The sequence below is a fragment of the Lipotes vexillifer genome, unplaced genomic scaffold (genome assembly GCF_000442215.2).
Source record: "Lipotes vexillifer unplaced genomic scaffold, Lipotes_vexillifer_v1.1 scaffold2385, whole genome shotgun sequence".
Classification (NCBI taxonomy): Eukaryota; Metazoa; Chordata; class Mammalia; order Artiodactyla; family Lipotidae; genus Lipotes; species Lipotes vexillifer.
The window spans coordinates 199,195-221,769 of NW_006794923.1; the positions used below are offsets into that span (position 1 = coordinate 199,195).

The following is a 22,575-nucleotide window of genomic DNA, read 5'->3' on the forward strand; positions in this document are numbered from 1 at the left end:
TGTGCAAATTAATCCTCAGTCGGAAAGAAGGACGCGGGGGGAGGGGAGCCTTGCCGGGGGAAGAGGGGTGGGTGGGGACAGTTGGGTGAAAACAGAAGAGGAAAGGGGGCGGAAGGGACTCCCATGGTTCTGTTGCAGTTTCTGGGGAAGAGAATCGGAGACTCTACTCCGATTCTACCATATGGTTTTTCTTCTGCCGCTATTGTGGAAACAACGTAACTTGTAGTCAACCACATTCCTCTGGTGGCAACAGGGGTAAGATACACTGCAAAGGCAGAAGCGCCGGGTCAACGCCTCCTGTGTCCCCGTAAACGCGCAGGCGGGTGCGTGAGGCTCGGGGACAGGCACAGAGTCGCTGGGAGGGACTCGTCAGATGCCCTGGCCCGACGGGGAGATGGTTTCCTGCAGAACGAGGTGCAGGAGGTGGTTCTGCTCGGCGCTCAACAGGGGCCACAGCTCCACCTGCAGCGACTTGACGGCTTCCGTGTCCTTCTCGTGGGTGGCCATGACCAAGGACTGCAGCAGCAGGAAGAGCTCCTCGGGAAGCGGGCCGCTGCTGTCCTGCCCGTGGCCGTCGAAGGCCTCCCAGGAGTACTTCTCCAGGGTGTGCGCGTGCTCCGGCAGGAGCTTGGCGGGCGGCGGCTGCAGCAGCAGCAGCAGCAGCACGCGGGACACCTCGCAGCGGACCAGCACGTCGGCGAAGGCGCCCAGCGCGGCGGGGGAGGGCGCGGCCGCGGACACCGCGCCGGGCGGGAGCAGCGCGAACGGTGGGGCGGAGGCCGCGCCGGCCCCGGGCTGCGGCGCCGGCGGCTTGGGCTGCAGCTGCGGCGGGGGCTGCGGCCCCGGCGGCGGCACCGGGTGGCCGCCGTGCTCCCGCGCCAGGTGCTGCATGCGCGTAAAGAGCGCCAGGGCGCCGCTGTAGTCGCGCGCCAGCAGCTGGCAGGACGCGGCGTCGCCGAGCGCCTGCAGGGCGGCCAGGGGCAGCTGGGGCAGCTGCAGCTGCGCGGCGCGTTGGAAGTGGCCGGCGGCGGCGGCCGGCTGGCCCAGGTCGCGCAGGGCGGCCGCCAGCTCGAGGCAGAGCGCAGCGGCGGCAGCCGGCTGGCCTAGCTCCAGGTGCAGGCGCACGGCGGCGCCCAGGGCGGCGGCAGCGGCCTGCAGCGGCTCCCCGTAGGCGGCGGGGCAGGCCAAGCGCTGGCGCGCGTCGCGTTCCTGCCGCAGGAAGAGGCGCGCGGCCTCGGTCAGCGCCAGCGCCTCCCCGGGCCCGTGGAAGAGCGCCTGCTGGCAGCGGGCCACGGCCAGCTGGCACCAGGCCGCGTACGGCAGGCACTCCTGTGCGCGCAGCTCGCGCCCCAGCTGGCCGAACTGCTCGCCGGCCTCCGCCACATTCGGCTTCCGCAGGAACCGCTTCTTCAGCTTGTTGCACACCTGGCGGTAGCGCGCCAGGAAATCCCCGGCCTCAGGCCCGGGGCCCACACCGCCGCCCAGGCCGGCCGCGGAAGCCGCCATGATCGCCGCTTAGGCACTTCCGGGCGCGCTGACGCAAGTGGGCGCACGTGCTGGGCGACGGCGGCGGGCTGAGACGTGCCCTGCGTCGGGCTCCGGCCCACCAAGCGACCGCGCCGGCTCTCGTCGCCCTGGTGATATGCAAAATAGCAAGCACGGAGGCCCGGCCGGGACTGGCTGCGGGTGGCGTATGCAAATCGGGGGCCCTGGGGCGGGGCCTGGCCCGCCGTCCGGGGTTCTGTGAGCAGACCAACAGTGCTGGGGCGGGGCCTGACTGGGCGCCCCCTGTTGCTAGGTGACAGCTTTTTTAAAAAATTTATTTATTTAATTTATTTATTTTTGGCTGCTTTGGGTCTTAGTTGCTGTGCAGGGGCTTTCTCAAGTTGCGGCAAGCAGGGGCTACTCTTCCTTGCAGTGCGTGGGCTTCTCATTGCAGTGGAGCATGGCTTCTAGGCGCGCGGGCGTCAGTAGTTGTGGCACACGGGCTCAGTAGTTGTGGCTCTCGGGCTCTAGAGCACAGGCTCAGTAGTTGTGGCGCACGGACTTCCTTGCTCCGCGGCATGTGGGATCTTCCCAGACCAGGGCTCCAACCGGTAGGTGACAGCTTGTTTACACAGGTTGCCAAGCAGGGCATCTCTTGGCATCTCTAGGGAAACACAACCAAAAACTCTTGACCCCACGTGACCCTAATTCCGACTTTGCCTATGTGTTGATTGTGTCCCACCCACCCCAATCCCGATCACGCCTCAATCTTCCCTTCAAAGCCCCTGCCCCCATGGGAGTCCATGCCAAGCGCTCTGTCCACCTACCCCTGTCTCCCCAACCCAGGGCGGTCGGTCGCCTTGGCACCTTCACTGTATCACGACGCCGCCCTCACGGTGTCGAGCGTCGCCGCACGGAGCCCCGTCCCTCTGGGGACTTTGGCCTGGCTCCGACTTGCTCAGAGCCAGCGGGGGAGCCTTCCGTTGTCTGGCCTCACCCCAGGCCCAAGTCCGACCCCACCCCAGCCGCAGCCAGCGTCTCCCACCCAGGGCCACCCCATGCACTGTCACCGTGAGAGACCGCTCCTCTCTGTCTGTGACCCCCGACTCCACGCCCCCCACCCCCCAACTCCGGCCAGACCCCCGCCCCCATCCCTCCGACGAGGGGTGTCCCACCACCACCACCTCCCACGCCAAGTGAGTGAAGCACGCACAGGGGGTCTCCTGAAACACTTTATTGACTCGCAGTGACTGTGCCCAAGGTGGTGGGCAGGCCGGGGCCGCCCGGGCTGTGCGGTCGGTCGGTGAGCGGGCCTGGCGCCTGACCGCCGCGACCCCCACCCCGCCCCCCGGGGGCCGGGGACCCAGGTGTCGTTGGGCAGCTAGGGCTGGGCCGGGGCCACCTGGGAGATAGATAGTGCGATAGTCCTGAACAAGTCGCTGAGCAGCGCGTTGCTGCGGGCCGCCAAGTCCACCAGCTCCGGAGTGAGGCGCCTCCTGCCGCTGTTCTGGGCCTCATGGCGCGCCAGCTCCAGGACCCTGGCCGTCAGGTACTGGACGATGGCCACTAGGTAGACGGGTGCGGACGAGCTCAGGCGCTGGGCGTAGTGGCCCTCCCGCAGGAGGCGCTCCATGTGGCTCACGGTGAAGGACAGCTCGGCTCAGGCGGTGCGGGAGCGGCGACCGGGTGACCCTCGACGGCCCCTCTTCCCTGGCATGCTGGCCGTTGGGCGCGCTTTCTGCGACGGCCTCGCTCTGCGGTGCGGCGGGATGAGGGGCGGTCGGTTGTGCCTGCTGGTCCCAACATCTCAAGACAACCGGTGTTCTCAGGCCCCTCCTCTGTATCCTAGCGACCGTAGACCGGGCCCTCATTGGTCGGGGAACACCCTGTGAGGTCACTGCTTTCCCATAACCCCTCCCCCACCCCACCTCACCCCGCCCCCACCCCCTCCGCCGGGGTCCTGGGCCTGCAAAGAAATGGCGCTGGCAGGATCCTGCTCGCCGTGCTCGCTGGACCCTCTCTTTGGTGGAACTCTCACTGTCCACCGGACGGGAACTTTGTACAGAGAAGGCAGCTAATGGCGGACCATCCAGGGGCACCAAGTATACACTGGCGGTGCTGGGCCACCATCACGACTGTATATCTCCTTACAAATGAATTATATTGCTGGCTGAATAATATTCAGCAGGCTGAATAATATTCCAGTGCATGGCTAGACCACACATGTTGTGTATCCGCTCAGCAGCTGATGTACATTTGGGTGACTTCCACCTTGTGCCTGTCGGGCATAGTGCTCTGGTGAACATTCCTGTGCAGGGTTCTGTTTGAACACCTGTTTTCAACTCAATTGGGTTTACAACCCATGGGATAGATCTGTGGGTTTATTTCTGGACTCCACTGATCTATGTGTCTATCCTTATGCTAGTACCACATAGTTTTGATAACTGAAGCTTTGGACTAAGTTTTGAAATAGGGAAGTGTGAGTCCTCCAACTATTTTCTTCTTTTCCAAGATTATTTTTGCTATTCAACGTCACTTGAAATTCCGTATGCATTTAGGATTGGCTTTTACATTTCTGTAAAACAGAGCATTGCGATTTCCATAGGGATTTCATTAAATCTCTAGACAACTTTGGGTGGGATTGCCATCTTAAAAGTATTAAGTCTTCCAGTCCACAAAATCTGCTGTTTCCCCTTTTTTTTTAAGGTCATCATTAATTTCTTTCAGCAGTGCTTTGTAGTTTTTGGTGCACAAGCCTTGCACCTCCTTGGCTAAATTTATCTCTGTGTGTTTTATTCCTTTTGATGTTGTGTGAAATAGAACTGTTGTCAATTTCATTTTGGATTATTTTTTCATTGCTAGGATATGGAAACACAACAGACTTTTGTGTGTTGATCTTGTATACTGCAACTTGGTTGAATTCGTTTGTTAACTCTAATAGTGTTTTGTGGATTCTTTAGGGTTTCCTGTACAGAAGAGCAGGTCATCTGAGAATAGAAGCAGTTTAACTTCCTTTCCAACTTGGATGCTTTTTATTTCTTTTTCTTGCCTCATTGCTCTGACTAGGACTTCCGTTACAGTCTTGAGTAGAAGCACTGAAAGCAAGCATTCTTCTCTTGTTCCTGATGTTAGAGGAAATGCTTCCAGTCTTCCACCATTGAGTATGACATTAGCTAGGGTATTTCATAAAAGCCTTTTATTTTGTTGAGGAATTTCCCTTCTATTCTTAGTTTGCTGGGTGTTTTTTGTTTGTTTGTTTTTTAATCAAGAAAGTTGTTAGATTTTGTTGAATGCTTTTTCTGCATCAACTAAAAGATGATCGTGAGGGTGTTTTCCCCCTTCATTTTATCAATGTGGTTTTGACTAATCTGTTTTCTTATGTTGAGCCATCCTTGCATTCCTGGCATAATTCCTATTTGGACATGGAATGTAATATTTATAATATGCTGCTGGATTCAGCTTGCTAGAATTCTTCTGAGGATTTTTGCATCTATATTCATAAAGGCTATTGGTCTGTAATTTTCTTTCTTCTGGTATATATGTCTGGCTTTGGTATCAAGGTAATGCTGGCCCTATAGTATGAGTTAGGATGTTTTCCCTCCTTTTCTATCTTTTGGAAGAGTTTGGGAAAGGATTGGCATTAATTCTTTAAACATTTATTAGAATTCACCAGTGAAGCCACCTAGCACATAGTTTCTGGCACATAATACATGGAATCTAGAATTTCTGTAGTCATTAACTATTTGTTGAATTAATACAGATTTCTTCCTAAGAAGGTATCTAATCAAGACACAATAATTGAGTTAAAAATGAAGCAGACCTATTTATCAAAAATAATGCTGTGCCTACAGATTGTCATACTGAGTGAAGTAAGTCAGAGAAAGACAAATACATGATACCACTTATATGTGAAATTGAAAAAAAAAGTGTACAAATGAACTTATGTACAAAACAGAAGTAGAGTCACAGATGTGGAAAACAAACTTATGGTTACCACGGGGGTAAGGGGGGGGATAAATTGGGAGATTGGAATAGACATATACACACTACTATATAGAAAATAGATAACTAATAAGGACCTACTATATAGCACACGGAACTCTACTCAATACTCTGTAATGACCTGTGTTGGTAAAGAATCTAAAAAAGCATGGATACATGTATGTGTATAACTGATTCACTTTGCTGTACAGCAGAAACTAACACAACATTGTAAATCAACTATACTCCAATAAAAATATTTTTTAAATGCTGTGATTTCTGGGGCAATGCTATACATTTATTAACATTTTTATCCCATAGGAAGAAAAAATTGTTACATGGAAGAACAATTTTTTAAATTCCCCATAATACTGTAACTCTGATGTCTGATTATATAACAGCCATATATTGATTCCTGTTTTAGTGTATTCAAGCAGATAGAGAATCCCAGGTGTTTTATGAGAGAGGATTTTCAACTTTCTTTTTTCTATATATCATGATTTAAATCTAGGCCTTTTGAGTTGGAATTACTAGCATATTTCTCAAAATGTGTTCCTTATTCCTTAAATATGTCATGTACTTTTCTGTAGAACCTAGACATGTCAAGTTCCTAAACCCCAGAAGTTGGATATTAACATGTGTCTCATGAATTCATACACAAGGAATCGTTAATTAACGCCCCACAGCACACACACACACATGCACACGCACACACATGCACATGCACACGCACGCACACACACACACACACACACACACACATTATTGGAAGATCATCCTGAGACCATATGGCAGGCTGCCTACTCCAAGTCCCCTTTCACAGCTGCAGCCGACTCTGCCCTAAGCTAGTGTTTCTCAAACTGTATGGTTTGATTCAGTAGATCTGGAATAGGGCTCCAGATGTTGCAGGTCTAATTGCTCCCAGGTGATTCTAATGCAGCTGGTCTGTGGCCCACACTGGATTAGCAAAGGCCTAAATGGCTTCCACAACTTTGATGAATGACCGTTTTACAGGACCCCAAAGTAGACTACTTAACCTGCTCAGACCTAATCTCCCTTGTTCCATTCTTCTCCCTGTGATTTTCTCCTTCACATTATTACATTCTAACATCTGGCTAGCCAGAATGGTTTTATTTGGGTGTTCGGTGCTGTTGAGAAATGCACAGAGCAAATTAGAAGAAAGATATGATTGGGAGGAATTGCTTCTTATTCTTTCTTCATTTTACATGTATCTGTGCTAATACCTCCCTACAGGTCTTCTTTGGCAATGTGGATTCATCTGGGATAAAACACAATATTTTTAACCCTCCAATTATTGCTCGGTATGTCCGTTTGCACCCAACGCATTACAGCATCCGCAGCACTCTTCGCATGGAGTTGATGGGCTGTGATTTAAACAGTAAGTGTCAAGTCATCCCATGTACTTACCTCTCCCAACCATGAGTAGGATGGCTAACCATCCTAGCTTTCCTGAGACTGGGGGGATTTCCCAGGACACAGAACTATCAATGCTAAAACCAGTACAGTCCTGGGCAAACCCATGACTTGTTCCTCCTAACCATGGGATTCCCCAGGGGCAGCCACCTCCTACACTACTATTAACAAGGCAAATCAAAGTCCAACAGAGCTGAGCAGAGCTGACCAGAAAACAGGGGGCATCTTAACAATAGCATGCAAAAGTTAGTGCCTGGAAAATGACTTCGTGATGACAATAGCCCTAGAACATATCAGTGGAGACAGGCCAGCAGAACCTCAGCTGCATCTTGTTCTTGTGATTACATTCTCCTTTCATTTCTCTGAGGTTGCAACATGGCACTGGGAATGGAGAGTAAAGCAATATCAGATGCACAGATTACTGCCTCATCCCACTTAAGCAATATGTTTGCCACCTGGTCTCCTTCACAAGCCCGACTTCACCTCCAAGGGAGGACTAATGCCTGGAGACCCCAGGTAAGAGGGAACAAATTTGCCATATAACTGATGCAGAAGGAGTAGTGGCTGGGAAAGGATAGGGTAAGCTCTTGACTGTTTCTTCAGTTACTTCTATCACCTGCTTGTTCCCACAAAGAGTGTCAAGGAAAGTTGACTATGCACAGAAAACCCCACAGATATTTATTTAGTGGGTGTGCCATGTGAATTCACACAGCATTCTTTGGGGGAAAATGATCCCTAATTGAACCTCCTAGAAACAGAATATCTATATGTAGTACTGGGCTAATATTTGTCAAAGAATTGGAGTGGATGAAATCCAGTTTTACAGAGAAATATCAACAAAGCAAAGGGTCATAGTTATGTACAGTTCATTGGGCACAGTTCTTTTCTGGAACCACTCAGTTTTTGTGATTTTCAATCACTGACTAGCTTGGGGAAATGGATGGAGTTAATGGTCTCTGTTCCTCCAGGGGCTTGTTTTAAACAAAATAGGTTGTATAACACATTGCCAAACTTTTAATACTCTAGTCAGTCTATATATTACTCATATATTCATTCAGCAAACCTTTACTGGGCCCCTATTAAGTGGCTAACCCTGGGGATACAGAGATGAATCATGAAAAATTTCAGCCCTCAATTTGCTTCGAGTCTGATAAGGGAGACTGACAAACAGATAATTAATATGCAGAGTGATAAGTGCTGTGATATGATTAAGAAGGGATTTGGGGATTTCTGGGAGCAAATAGTGACCAAAAAGATACTACTCTAATGCACCTGGTGCATTCCCCAGGCAAATAATCAAAAAGAGTGGCTGCAAGTGGACTTCCAGAAGACAGTGAGAGTCACAGGAATAACCACCCAGGGGGTGAAATCTCTGCTTACCAGCATGTATGTGAAGGAGTTCCTCATATCCAGTAGTCAAGATGGCCATAATTGGACTCTGTTTCTTCATAATGGCAAAGTAAAGGTACGCTAATCTCACAGGAAAGGCACAAAGCCTGTCTTAGAACTTGACATTTAGAAACATAACAAGGTTGATATATGACCAGACTTTCAGGATAAACTTTACTGAGTATCTATAGTAATAGGGCACTATGAAAGGCATTCTGGGAGGACACAGTGACTCCAAGCAAGAATGTATCATCCCAGGAAGGAGCAGAGTAGAGCCAAAAGCTGCTTATCCTCATAGATGTTGGTGTCATTCAGGATGGTGGCCCTTACCGACCTCTCTAGCATAGTCTCTTGCTACTTGCTCCTGGGCTTTCTAAGCTCCACCCATACTAAGGAACCCTCAAGTCCCTAAAAACAGCATGTTTTTTCTCACACTAGGCTTTTATATGTACTGTTTCTTCTACCTAGAACAGTTTTTCTAGGTACTTCTTATTGACCCTTTCACCTGGTGCATTCTTCAAGTCTCAGAAAAACATCATCTCCTCCAAGAAGAATTCCTTGTTCCCTCAAGGCTGGATTAAACATTTTTGCTTCTGGCAGTTTAGTGAACCAGAGTACTGATAATGTATGTTCTAGAGGACATTTCCATTTTAAAAAGGGCATATCTCTGATACATGCTATAACATGCATGGCTAAATTAATTAGAGCAGACATAAAAGGACAAATATTGTATAATTCCACTTATATATTAGTCAGCGTTCTCCAGAGAAACAGAACCAATTGACTCACATGATTATGGAGGCTGACAAGTCTCAAGCTCTGCAGGGTGAATCAGCAAGCTGGAGACCCAGGAGAGCCAATGGCATAAGTTTCAGTCTGAGTGTGAAGGTCTGGAAACGAGGAGAGCCAGTGGTGTAGTTCCTGTCTGAACCCAGGAAGTGCCAATATTTGAGTTTGAGCCCAAAGGCTGGAAAAAACCCAATGTCCCAATTCAAATGGGCCATGCAAAAAGAATTCTCTCTTACTCAGATGAGGGTCAGCCTTTTTGTTCTATTCAGACCTTCAACTGATTGCATAGCACTCACCCGCTTCCGGGGGACAGCAATCTGCTCTACTCACTCTACTATTTAAATGTTAATCTCATCCAAAAATATCCTCACCAACACACCCAGAATAATGTTTGACCAAATATCTGGACACCGTATGGCCTAGACAAGTTGACATTGTAAAATTAACAATTACAATGAGACTGAAAGTCGAATAGAGGTTACCAGAGGCTGGGAGCTGGGGAGGATGGAGAGTTATTGTTTGATGGAGACAGAGTTTCAGTTTTGTTTTTGTTTTTATTTTTTGGTTTTTTGTTTTGTTTTGGCCACGCTGCATGGCTTGTGGGATGTGGGATCTTCGTTCCCTGACCAGTGATTGAACCCGTGTCCTCAGCAGTGAGAGCACAGAGACCGAACCACTGGAGCACCAGGGAATTCCCCAGAGTTTCAGTTTTGCAAGATGAAGCGCTTTGGAGATGGTTGGTGGTGATAGTTGCACAACATTGTGAATGTACATGTTATGTACTTGTTGTCAAACGTACTTGTACGCTTAAAAACAGTTAAAATGTTAAAATATATGTTATGTATATATTACCAAAATTTTAAAAAGGCTATAGCACTGATAGTACATACTACTTTTTTTTTTTTTTTTTTCAGTACACGGGCCTCTCACTGTTGTGGCCTCTCCCATTGTGGAGCACAGGCTCCAGACGCGCGGGCTCAGCAGCCACGGCTCACGGGCCCAGCCGCTCCGCGGCATGTGGGATCTTCCCGGACCCGGGCACGAACCCGCGTCCCCTGCATCAGCAGGCGGACTCTCAACCACTGCACCACCAGGGAAGCCCTATAGTACATACTTCTTAATGCACTGCTACACTCAATGAAGAAAGGGGACTCTCCAGCCTCCTCAGCACCAACAGCGAAAAAACAAAACAAACAAAAAAAAATGAGCTTTTATTTTCAAATAATGAGCTTAAATCAGAGCAAAGAGAGGTGAAAAATGAGAAAATGTAAAATGGAGGAACTTTCCTAAAGGGAGATGCTTATATTAGTGTTGTTCTCAGGAGACCAAGCTTTGAGCAAAATGCAAGAATGGAATGTGAGACTTCTGCATTAAGTAATGAAACCCAGAAAGTAGCAGAGCTAGTTGCAGATAGGTAGCACCTCCTGGCTTCTGGAAGAATGATTTCTCTAGAGAAAAAGCATTCCCAGTTTAGGTCTCCAGGATTCCTACATATTAAAATGATAAGATCATAAACATAGATCAGCAAACATACAAGATAACAAGCCAACTTGACTACAAATGGGCAGAAACAATCAACACAAATTTAGAATCTGAAGAATACCAGATATTGACATTATCAGATATATATCATAAAGTAATTATGCACAAAATATTTAAAGCAATGAGCTCTGGAAACATAAAAATGAATGACAAATTATTAGGCAGTTTTGGAAAAAACAGTACTTTTAGAAATTAAAAAACATCATTGTTGAAGTTTAAAAATCAAAGGAAGACTTAATAGTGAATTGGGCACAGCCAAAGAGAATTTAGTCACTGGAACATATATCTGAAGAAATTACCCAGAATGGAGCACAGAAGGTGAAACATATGAAAAAGAAATTGAGACATATGCTATACAGAGAAAGCCATATATATATAAGTGGAGTCCAGAATGAATGAAAGAAATAGTGGAGAAGTGGCAAACAAACAAGGATGACCACTTTCACCACTTCTGTTCAACACTGTACTGGAAGTTATAGCCAGAGAAATTACAAAAAAAAATAAAAATAAACAAAAGGCATTCAGATTGGAAAGGAAGAAGTAAAACTGTCTCTCTTCACCAATGATATGATTTTATCATAGAAAATCCTAAAGAACCCACAAAAGCCTATTAGAACTAATAGATGAATTCAGTAAAGTTGTAGGATACATGGTCAACACACAAAAATCTGTTGTGTTTCCATACACTAGTAGTGAAAAATCTGAAAAGAAAATTAAGAAAAAAATTTCATTTACAATATCATCCAAAAGAATAAAATATTTATGAATAATAAACTTAACCAAGGAGGTACAAGACTTATACACTCAAAACTACAAAACATTGCTTGAAAAATTAAAGAAGACCTAACTGAATGGAGAGACATCCTGGGTTAATGGATTGGAACACATTATTAAGATGGCACTACTAACCAAAGCTTTCTACAGATTCAGTGCAATCCCTATCAAAGTCCCAATGGCCATTTTTGCAGAAATGGCCAAGCTGATCTTAAAATTCATCTGTAATTGCAAGGGACCCAAAATAGCAAAAACAATCTTGAAAAAACAGTTACAGGATTCACACTTTCCAATTTCAAAACTTACTACAAAGCTACAGTAATCAAAACACTGTGGTAGTGACATAAAGATAGAATTCAAGTCCAGAAATAACGCTATACATCTATAGTAAATTAATTTTCGATAAGGGTGCCAAGACCATTCAATGGGAAAAGAATAGTCTCTTCAACAAATAATGCTGGGAAAACTGGATAGCCACATGCAAAAGAATGAAGTCACCACACGCCATATACAAAAATTAATTCAAAATAGATCAAATACCTAAATATAAGAACTAAAACTTTAAAACTCTTGGAAGAAAATATAGAGGTAAATCTTCATGACCTTGGATTTTACAAATGGTTTTTTAGATGTGAACCATAATCACAAACAACAGAAGAAAAATAGATATGAAAGGAATTCTTAAACTCAACAAAAAGACAACCAAATTTAAAAATAGGCAAAGGACTTCAATAGGCATTTCTCCAAAGAAGATATACAAATGGCCAACAAGCACATCAACAGCAACATCATTAGTCATTAGAAAAATGCAAATCAAAACCACAATGAGGTATTACTTCACACTTACTAGGATGGCTATAATTTTTTTTTAACACAGAAAGTAAGAAGTGTTAGCAAGGATGTAGAAAAATTGGAACCCATACCGCTGATGGCAATGCGAAATAGGCAGCCACTGTGGAAACCATAGAATTACCATATGATCCCAGCAATTCTGCTACTGGGTGTGTACCCAAAAGAACTGAAAATAGGCAATTAACAAAAACTTGCAGGCAAATGCTCATAGCAGCACTATTCACAATAGCCAATGGGTGAAAATGACACAAATGTCCATCAACTGGTGGATAAACAAATTCCGGTCTATCCATACAGCTGAATATTATTCAGCCATTAAAAAAATATAGACATGCTGATGCATGCTACAATATGGATGAACCTTGAAAATATGCTAAGTGAAAGAAGTCAGACACAAAAGACTACATATTGTATGATTCCATTTATATGAAATATCCAGAATAGGCAAATATAGAGAGACAGAAAACAGATTAGTGATTACCAGAGATTGGAGAGAAGGGTAAACGGGGAGTGGCTTCCTGATGGGTACTGGATTTCCTTTTGGAGTGATAGAAATATTCTGGAACTAGATAATGGTGAATGTACTAAATGCCACTGAATTTTACAATTTAAAATGGTTAAGATGATAAGTTTTATGTTATGTACATTTTACCACAATAAAAAGGAACCAGAAGACACATACATTACCATAATAAGAGTGACAAGCTGACAGGCGATTTCTAAGCAATAATGAAAATCAGAAGATAATTAATGATATCCATGTGATGCTAAAAGGAAAAATCTGAAACCTGCCCCCAAAAGAAAGAAAATCTGGTGAAATATTTTTCATGCATTCAAGCAAAAACTAAAAAAATTTTTTCAGGGACTTCCCTGTGCAGCCACAGCAAAAAAAAAAAAAAATTTCCAACTTGCATGACTGATTTTACCACCCAGTAAAATCCTGCCAACATAAAAAAAATGAGGATATTTATTAACCTTATGACAGTAAATTTGGAAAATTAGGTAAAATGGATAATTTCTAGTAAATATAACTTACTCAAGAAGGAATCAAAAACCCTGAAACTCCTACAACCATTTTTTTTTATTGGCCACGCCCCGCAACTTGCGGGATCTTAGTTCCCCAACCAGGGATGGAACCTGGGCCCCTGCAGTGGAAGTGCGGAAACTCCTACAACCTTTGAAAAATTGAATTGGTGTTCAAAAATCTTCCTACAAAGAAACCTCCAGATTCAGATGGCTACACTAAATACTCTACCAAATTTTCAAGGGAGAAATAATACCATTATTACAAAGATTCTTCCAGAAAAATGGAAAAAGCTTGTATTTACATTATCCAACTCTTTAAATGATGACAACAAATCACAACAAAAACAATTTTATTAGAAAAGAAAATAATAGGCCAACTTTACTCATGAACATAGATCCGAAACAAAATATTAGCAATATGTATGTGTTAGATTTATCCTAGGAATGCAAGGTTGGCTTAACATTAGAAAATTAATGCAATCCATCACATTAATGAACTTCAGGATTATACAGCCAATAAATGCTGAGAAAAAGATTCATAAAATTCAATATCTATTCTTAATGGGAAAATTTGGCAAACTAAGACTACTAGGGAAACTACGCAATCTGATAAAGGATATTCACAAAAATTTTACAGCAAATATAATATTTTAGGTGAAACACAGAAAGGTTTCCCTTTGAGATTAAAAATAAGATACCATTTATCTATTGCTGCATCACAAACTACCCTGAAACTTGGCCACAATTTTGTGGATCAGGAATTTAGGTTGATCTGTCTGGCTGGTTTGTCTGTGATCCATGGGGTTTCAGTGGGTATGGACGGGTGGATCTACTTCCTAGATGGCTTCTTTGCTCACCTACCTGGTATCTTGGTTCTCCTTGACCTTTTCATCCACTGGTGTCTCTTCAGGGCCTCTCAGCATGGTGGTCTTAGGATAGTCACTCTTCTTACATAAAAGCTAGATTCCAAGAAACCAAGGTGGAAGCTGTCAGTCCTCTTGAACTTGGCACAGCATCACCTCTGCCACCATACTCTATCAGCCCACAGAATCAATTGCCCACCCCAACTTAAAACAAATCAAAAGACACATGCGCCCCAATGTTCACTGCAGCACTATTTACAATAGCGAGGACATGGAAGCAACCTAAGTGTCCAAGGACAGAGGAATGGATAAAGATGATGTGGTACATATACACAATGGAATATTACTCAGCCATAAAAAAGAATGAAACAATGCCATTTGCAGCAACATGGATGGGCCTAGAGATTATCATACTAAGTGAAGTAAGTCAGACACAGAAAGACAAATATCATATGATATCACTTATATGTGGAATCTAAAAGAAATGATACAAAAGAACTCATTTACAAAACAGAAATAGACTCACAGACATAGAAAACAAACTTATGGTTACCAAAGGGGAAGGGTGTGGGGAAGAGAGATAAATTAGGAGTTTCAGATTAACAGATATACACTACTATACATAAAATAGATAAACAACAAGGATTTACTGTATAGCACAGGGAACTATATTCAATATCTTATAATAACCTATAATGGAAAATAATCTGGAAATATATATATATATATATATATATATAACTGAATCACTTTACTGTATATCTGAAACTAACACAATATTGTAAATCAACTATACTTCAATTTTTAAAAAAAACAAGGGAATTCCCTGGAGGTCCAGTGGTTAGGACTCTGCGCTTTCACTGCAATGGCCTAGGTTCAATCCCTGGCCGGTAAACTGAGATCCCGCAAGCTGCGTGGCACGGCCAAAAAAAAAAAAAGTCAAAATACACCTACCTTGGGCTTCCCTGGTGGCGCAGTGCTTGAGAGTCCGCCTGCCGATGCAGGGGACGCGGGTTCGTGCCCCGTTTCGGGAGGATCCCACATGCCGCGGAGCGGCTGGGCCCGTGAGCCATGGCCGCTGGGCCTGCGCGTCCGGAGCCTGTGCTCCGCAAATGGGAGAGGCCGCAACAGTGAGAGGCCCGCATAACGCAAGAAAAAAAAAAAAAAAAAATACACCTACCTCTCCATGGGAGGAGTATCAAAAAAATTCATAGCCATCTTTAATCTGCCCCATCCACTTTTATTAAAAACTGTATTGGAGGTCCTAAGCAATGCAGTAAGGTAAAAAAAAGAAATAAAATGTGTTAGGATTGGGAAAAAAAAAACCTCTCATAATATGTGGAAGATACGATGGCATACATAGAAAATCCAAAAGAATCTATCTATCTAAATTATTAGAATTACTAAGATAAGTTTGCAAGCTTGCTGAAAAAAAAACAACAGAAAATTTTATTGTATTTCTACATGCCAGAAACAAATAGAAAAATAATTTAAAATAGCATTTTAAAATTCCAAATACTGAGTTGTACATTCTCATCAAATAATGGCAGCTGCCTAAATCTCTCCATACAGCCTTCAAAAACCATCTCTCTATCTAACTATCTCTCTGTAGATATATTTTAAAATTGCAAATAAAACCACCCATAACTCACAGAATAACTAGAAGACAAAGAGTACCATAAGTTTCAGTGGTGGAAATTAAGTGTTCTGGAAAAGCAAAAATGAGTCACAAAATCACAAGACATATCTTCCTATCCCATCTGTTACAGAAATTGCACTTCTCTTTATCAACAGTAGAGGGTGCTTGTGGACTAAGAAACCTAACAAGCCACCCAAACCTCTTATCTCTGACTACATATTGTAAAATCACCTCATTGCTGTGATGAATGAACAGAAAATAGCAGATGAGGTAAAAGGTATTATTCTTTTATTTTATTTATTTATTTACTTATTTATTTTTGGCTGCGTTGTGTCTTTGTTGCTGCACCCGGGCTTTCTCTAGTTGTGGCGAGCAGGGGCTACTCTTCATTGCGGTGCGCGGGCTTCTCATTGCGGTGGCTTCTCTTGTTGTGGAGCACGGGCTCTAGGCACACGGGCTCAGTAGTTGTGGCTCGTGGGCTCTACAGTGCAGGCTCAGTAGTTGTGGCACACGGGCTTAGTTGCTCCACGGCATGTGGAATCTTCCCGGACCAGGGATCGAACCCATGTCCCCTGCATTGGCAGGTGGAGTCTTAACCACTGTGCCACCAGGGAAGTCACAAAGGTATTATTCTTGATTTTTCACTTCCTCCTTTTTTGAAAACTCCATTGACTTTGGTCTTCATAGTAGGACTCGTGTTGACCAATGCAGTGTAAGTAGACATGATATAAACCACTTTCCAACAGAAGCTTTCAATGTGATCCTGTGTTTGGCTCAGTCTCTGGTGCCTCTGCTCTCTGCCATGAGATAAAAATGTCCAAGCTGAGAAGACATGGTGTACGTGAGCCTTGGCCTGGAGCAGAGCCTAAGCCAACCCAGAACAGTCTTGGTTTCCAAATACCATTTCCTAGTAAAAGGAACCTGGGTTCCTTAGAGAGTCCAAGACCAGAGCCAGGAAACTGCCAGGTGTTACTGGAACATGTTGGAGTCCATTATCATCATCAAAATATAAAGGGAGAGGAGACGTTCTTCTCCACAGAAGGATTCCAGCTAATAAACGTAGAAGACGTGACAAAATTAAGAAACCAACCATCAATACAGTATATAATACTTGTAGGGAACTTCAGTAGATACTAAAACCATTGGATGAAAGCTTAATGTGGAACAGAATATTTACACAGTCTCAAAGTCTAACCCCACAGGTTGTTAGGTAAGGGAAGTTATTACCTTTATAAAGGAGAGATCTGGTGGACATCACCTTAACTAAGGGTCAAACTCTGGAGGAATCGGCATCACGTGTCCTCTGATGTGATATGGTGGGAAAGGCACATCACCTAGTTAATAGTCTCACTAACGATGTTGAACTGAAATCTAATAATAAGAAAACAGTCACACAAATTTAGAATGTGGGACATTCTACAACGCAATGGTCCTAGACTTTTTAAATTGTCAACACCATGAAGGACAAAAAAAGACCAGAGACTAGGAGTCTGTTGTAGATTAAAGGAGATTTAAGTGTTCCTTGTATTATTCTTTCAGTTTCTTGAGGGAAAAGATCGAGGAATAAGTCTAACAGAAGATGTACAAGCCTCCAAAGTGTGCCACAAATATTTATCCAAGAATCTCTTTTGTTTCCCGAAAGTTTTATCAAACACACAAACTTTAACAAATGTTTATAGTATATTTGCTACGTATATACTATATATATTGTACGTGAGGAAGGTCAGTGACCAAGGTCTCTGCTGTCATGGAACCGACATTTGGTGGTGAAAACAAATGAAATGGTCAATAAGCAGGTAAACAGATAAATGAGAAGATTCGGAATGGTGTAAAGGAAATGAACAAGAGGAGATTCAGAGTCAACAAGAGTCCTGTTTCAGAGATAACATTTAAACTGAGACCCAAAGGCTTGGCAGGTTGAAGTATTTGGGAGTAAAATATCATGATGTTTACAACTTCCTTGAATTAGCTGGGAAAGTGGGTGAGAAGATTCCAGAGGGAAGCCATAGCTGGAAGCACGGCCTCCACAGGAGGTTAGCAAGGATGCTCTTAATTCTAGATGTCACAACCACTTTCCCAGGTACAGAGGCAGGGGACCCGGTCATCCAGTCACCTCCCAGAGTTCAATCCTGGACTACCGGAAGCGTGGATCCCTCAATTGGAAGTGAAAAAAAGCGTGCGTGCTGGGCGATGGGCATTGGAGTGGGTGCCCATGAGGGGGCGGAGCTTAGGGAGAGTTACAGACCAAGCAGGAGGCCAATGGACTTGGGGAGCCTCTTGGGTGTGTGTGTGTGTAAACATTATAACTCTTTTCCTGTCAACCAACAAATGCTATCTCTCCTCTTTCAGATTTTTCAGGGAAATCAAGACTCCTTCACACCCGTGGTGAACGCTCTAGACCCCCCGCTGTTTACCCGCTTCCTTCGAATTCACCCGCAGAGCTGGGCGCACCACATCGCCCTGAGGCTGGAGCTTCTGGGCTGCGAGGCGCAGCAGCAGTACTGAGGCCCGGTCCTTCCTTCCTGGCCCCGGGCCCTTTCCTGATTCGGGTCCAGCATCCCTCTGAGCCCGCCCTCCGGGTCACTTCCTGCCCCACGCCGCCCACGGTGCCATCGTTTTTCTGTGTATTTCAACTCCTCAGTCCCTGCAGATATGCCCTGAAGCCTCCCAAATCAATCGTCATGCGTCCTGCGTTCTCTGGGGCTGTTGCATCCAATTTACCTCTTGCGCATTTGCTGCGGCCGCTCCCAGATTGGTCCTTCCTTCCAAGGTAATCAGGCAAAAGGCAATGAGGAAACTCAGCTGGAAAGCATTCTCCTCTGGACACGGCCACCACTTCCGCCTCTGTGGTGACCAAGAAAGGTCATGATCATACTAGGCTTCTAAAGGACATATTTTTAATATTTCCACAGAAAAATGAGGAAAATCCATGGCTCTCTGGGATAGGAGATACAACATTGTAATTCTAATCACACACTCATTTTACTCCCTCCTCAGCTAATTTCCTGCTGAAACGACACAACAAAATGTACCAGGAAATTCTGTACCCTAACTGCCCAAGAGGAACCCCCACCTCGCCCCATCCCTGACAGATAAGGTTGGGAATGGTTTACTGTCCTGTAAAAGTCCATTAAGGTTAGAGGTTAATTTACAGAAATCAATAAGGTGATATGGTTTGACTCCCTGTAAAAGGTTAACCACTTTTGTGTCTAGCTTAATCATCTTGTTTTGGCATTCTTTTCCCATTGACCACATACGTCTTTATTTTTCAAATGCTCTTGGAACCAGCTCTTTTGTCTTCCCGCTGGTTCCCTCAATAATCAGGTAAACAAAGCATTGATGTGTGAAAACAAATGCCTTTGAGAGTTGTGCTTTTATACTGGAAATAAAAATGTGAACAATGAAATTTTATAATTTATGAGGTGAAGCTAACATTTAAAAAATTAGAAATGGAGCCTTGATCCGGTAGCAGAGAGAGAGATTCTTAACCTTGACATCCATTAGCACTAGAAGGAGTAAAGGCAGTAGTCTGGGCTCTGGCCCATCCCACAAACCCCCCTTTTATAAGTTTTCTAGAGGTTGTGACCAAACAACAGAATCCGGGAGAGGCTGCAGCAGAATGTAGTGAACCTAATGTGAGAAATGCTGTACTTGCATCGCCCAGATCTCCTGGGATCCCTTTTACAAGTTCAGTGTTTGCAATCATACTCCAGCTGATTTGGCTAATGGGGGGCCTGTACTCAGAAACCTACAAGAACCTGCTGAAGATGACACAGATGGACAAATATACTGTGTTCATGGATTGGAAAAATTAATATTGTTAAAATGACAATGCTACCCAAGGCAATCTACAGATTTAATGCAATCTTTATCAAAATACCAAGGGCATTTTTCCATAACCAGAACAAACAATTCTAAAATTTATATGGAAATACAAAAGACCCTGAACAGCCAAAACATCTTCAGAAACAAGAACAAAACTAGAGGAATCATGCTCCCTGACTTCAGACTGTATTACAAAGCTACAGTCATCAAAACAGTATGGTAGTGGCTCAAAAATAGACAAAAACAGACACATAAACCAATGGAACAGGATACAGAGCCCAGAAATAAACCCACACACCTATGGTCAATTAATCTATGACAAAGGAGACAAGAATATACAATGAAAAAAAGACAGTCTCTTCAATAAGTGGTGCTGGGAAAACTGAACAGTTACATGTAAAAGAATGAAATTAGAACGTTTCCTCATACCATATACAAAAATAAACTCAAAGTGGTATAATTATTTTGGAAAACAGTCTGGCATTATCTACAAAAGTTGAGCATAAAGATAGCCTGTGGCAATTCTGTTGGGTAATGACCTAGACCCAGAACTGCCATGTGAACCAAGAGACAGGGCAAAACTACCCATAACACTTCCAAACTGGAAACAACTCTTATTGCATATATTTCCTAGTGGCTCACTTTAATTGCAGTAAAGTAATCCATTATATAATATATATCACAATTTATTTATCCATTGCTTTTCTGACTGATTCATTTATGCCAGTTCTTCTATGGAGCTGATCATCATTTTTTTTTTAAAAATTGATTTGTAAGAGTTCTTTGTATGTTAAGGACATTAACCTATTATCTGTCATATGTGTTGTGGAATTTTTCACCTAGTTTGTCATTAATCTTTTATCTTTCTTTACAATGTTTTGCTGTATGAAAGCTTTACATTTTTATGCAATAAATTTATCATTATTTTCACCTATGGCTTTGGGGTTTTATGACATATTCAAAGTAGCTTTTTTCACCCCAAGACTACAAAAAACTCCACTCATGTTTTATCCCGATATGTATATGGTTTTATTTTTGTTTAGTCCTTGATCCATCTAGAATTTATTTTTGTGTGTATGGCTCTCACTTCAGTCAGTGCATCCGAATGAATAGAATAGCCAGTCGTCACATTAAACCATCTCTTTTTCCCCACTGAAATGAAATGCCACCTTTATCATCTATTAAAATCCCATACATACACTATTTGAAGGTGCAGTAGATACCATGTGGCAAACAAAATATCTTAGAAATCTTCAAGCCCAAGAGGATATGGCTATATCCCATGAGGATGGGTTTCAGTATCAACACAAATGTTTATGCATAGACAGAAGAAAACATCTGTATGCTTAGCTGTCAAATAGAGGGAGACTGGGGGCGGGTCAAATGCAGTAAATGACATCATAAGGAGGAGTAGAATTCTATTTGGAACTTCAGAAACCTTAAAGGAAGGCTCTGGCCAGCTTCTTCTTAAGACGGAGGCCTGATTCACTGGCTTCTTTGCCACCTTACCTGACACGGGTCTCAACAGTGGATGAGAATGTCAGTTCTAAATGTCTTAAGTAATAGAAAGCTCAAATAGGAGTTTATTTTTCTCAGACCTAGTAGTTGAGAGGTGGGCAGATAGAGGTGTTGGTTTAGTGGCTTAAAATTTTCAGAGCCAGAATAGATGTCATTTTCTTGGCCTTTTCCTGGTGTCCATCGCCTGATGGTCACAGGATGGCTCCTCCAGCCCCAGGTAACACTTAAAGAATGTTCAAGGCAACACAAAGGGGAAATGGTAGCGCCATTTCTTTTATCAAGACAGCAGAAAGTCTTCCCGGAAGCCACCCATCAGATCTCCATTATGCTTCAGTGTCCAAAACTATGTTCCACAGCCATTGCTAGCAGCAAGACTGGCTGGGAGAAAGCGGATTCCACTTTTCTAGCCTCTCTGGTTGCACGTAATAAGTGAAGAGGGTGTGGTGATGACAGGCAATGAACACTATCTGCCCAAATTCACCACCCATTCATTCATTCAAAAAATATTTATTGAGCACCTGAACAGCCTATGTGAACAAAACAGAGAGGAGCACGTGTGGCTTGTTCCAGAGGAAATGAGGCTGAGGTGGAGCGATCAAGAGTGGATAATAGGCCATGAGGTCAGGGAAGTCAGTGGGATACTACCTGACTTACAACAAAGTGAGATCTCTTTGGCTGTTCAGTGGCAGCAAGCAGGAAGCTACAAACTCCTGTGACTGCAGAACTTCTGGGCCACCGCCACCCCCATGATGGACTGTGCCCCCTTATCCACTGAAATTCATACCTGGTTAACCATTTATACTGCTTATTTGCTGATTCAGTAATAAACCCAACTGAAAACAAAACAAAATGAAAAGGATGTGGGACTGAAAAGGCTGAGTCAAAGATGACACCACAGGGTTTGGCCTGAACAACTTAAGAGTTTCCACTAATTGAGCTGGAAAAGCCCAAAGGGGCATGTGGTTTAGGAGGGGATGTCAGGTACCTGATCCGATGGAGCACAGTCAGTTTCTGTCTTGTGTTGTTTTGTTTCTTGAAGGCGGGATGGTTTTTGCCTTGGAAACTGACTGTGTTCAGGATTCAACAGTGTCAGTAAGTGAATTTTTCTTGTGTTCATAATAGCTTTAGTTTTGCAATAAAATCTAAACCACCATTTTCTGACTTTTCAGACAGAGCTGCCTTGGGACGAGCCAAGGAAAAAGCCATCTCCCCTCGGTGCAGGCCCTCTGGAGGGCCCATGGAACCCCCAAAGCTGCTGAGCATCGGATTTCTGCTGTGCTCTCTGACTTGCCTCTTGTTGGAAACTGTCGCTTTGTCTCTGTCACCTTTATCTGCCTTCGGAGTACAAGACCAGGATGGATTGGAACCACGCTCAAGGGGTGTGTTTGCTGTTACAATGAATGTTCCTATCTTCATAGGATGTAAGATTCCTGTCTCAGGTCAGGAAAGAGGGATTCT

The 22,575-nt window shown here is 44.1% G+C and overlaps 4 protein-coding genes across 4 annotated transcripts in view; 2 read left to right on the top strand and 2 right to left on the bottom strand.

The window, feature by feature from the left end:
- F8 (coagulation factor VIII) overlaps nucleotides 1-18,279 on the top strand; it is a 121,091-nt gene extending 102,812 nt beyond the window's left edge. Inside the window, exons 23-26 of the mRNA XM_007467355.1 lie at nucleotides 6,721-6,865; nucleotides 7,268-7,416; nucleotides 8,189-8,365; nucleotides 18,124-18,279. Of these exons, the coding sequence (XP_007467417.1) occupies nucleotides 6,721-6,865; nucleotides 7,268-7,416; nucleotides 8,189-8,365; nucleotides 18,124-18,279 (627 nt within the window). The remainder of the gene's footprint in view (nucleotides 1-6,720; nucleotides 6,866-7,267; nucleotides 7,417-8,188; nucleotides 8,366-18,123) is intronic.
- On the bottom strand, nucleotides 370-1,506 carry F8A1 (coagulation factor VIII associated 1). Its single transcript, XM_007467354.1, has one exon. The coding sequence runs from the start codon at nucleotides 1,504-1,506 to the stop codon at nucleotides 370-372; it is 1,137 nt and encodes a 378-aa protein (XP_007467416.1).
- LOC103068398 (histone H2A-Bbd type 2/3) lies at nucleotides 2,867-3,202 on the bottom strand. Its single transcript, XM_082931411.1, is given in 1 exon segment — nucleotides 2,867-3,202. A coding segment is annotated over 1 exon segment (336 nt).
- Nucleotides 18,280-22,354: 4,075 nt separating the features above from the next.
- SMIM9 (small integral membrane protein 9) overlaps nucleotides 22,355-22,575 on the top strand; it is a 1,270-nt gene continuing 1,049 nt past the window's right edge. The window contains exon 1 of the mRNA XM_007467362.1: nucleotides 22,355-22,500. Coding sequence (XP_007467424.1) covers nucleotides 22,355-22,500 — 146 coding nt within the window. The remainder of the gene's footprint in view (nucleotides 22,501-22,575) is intronic.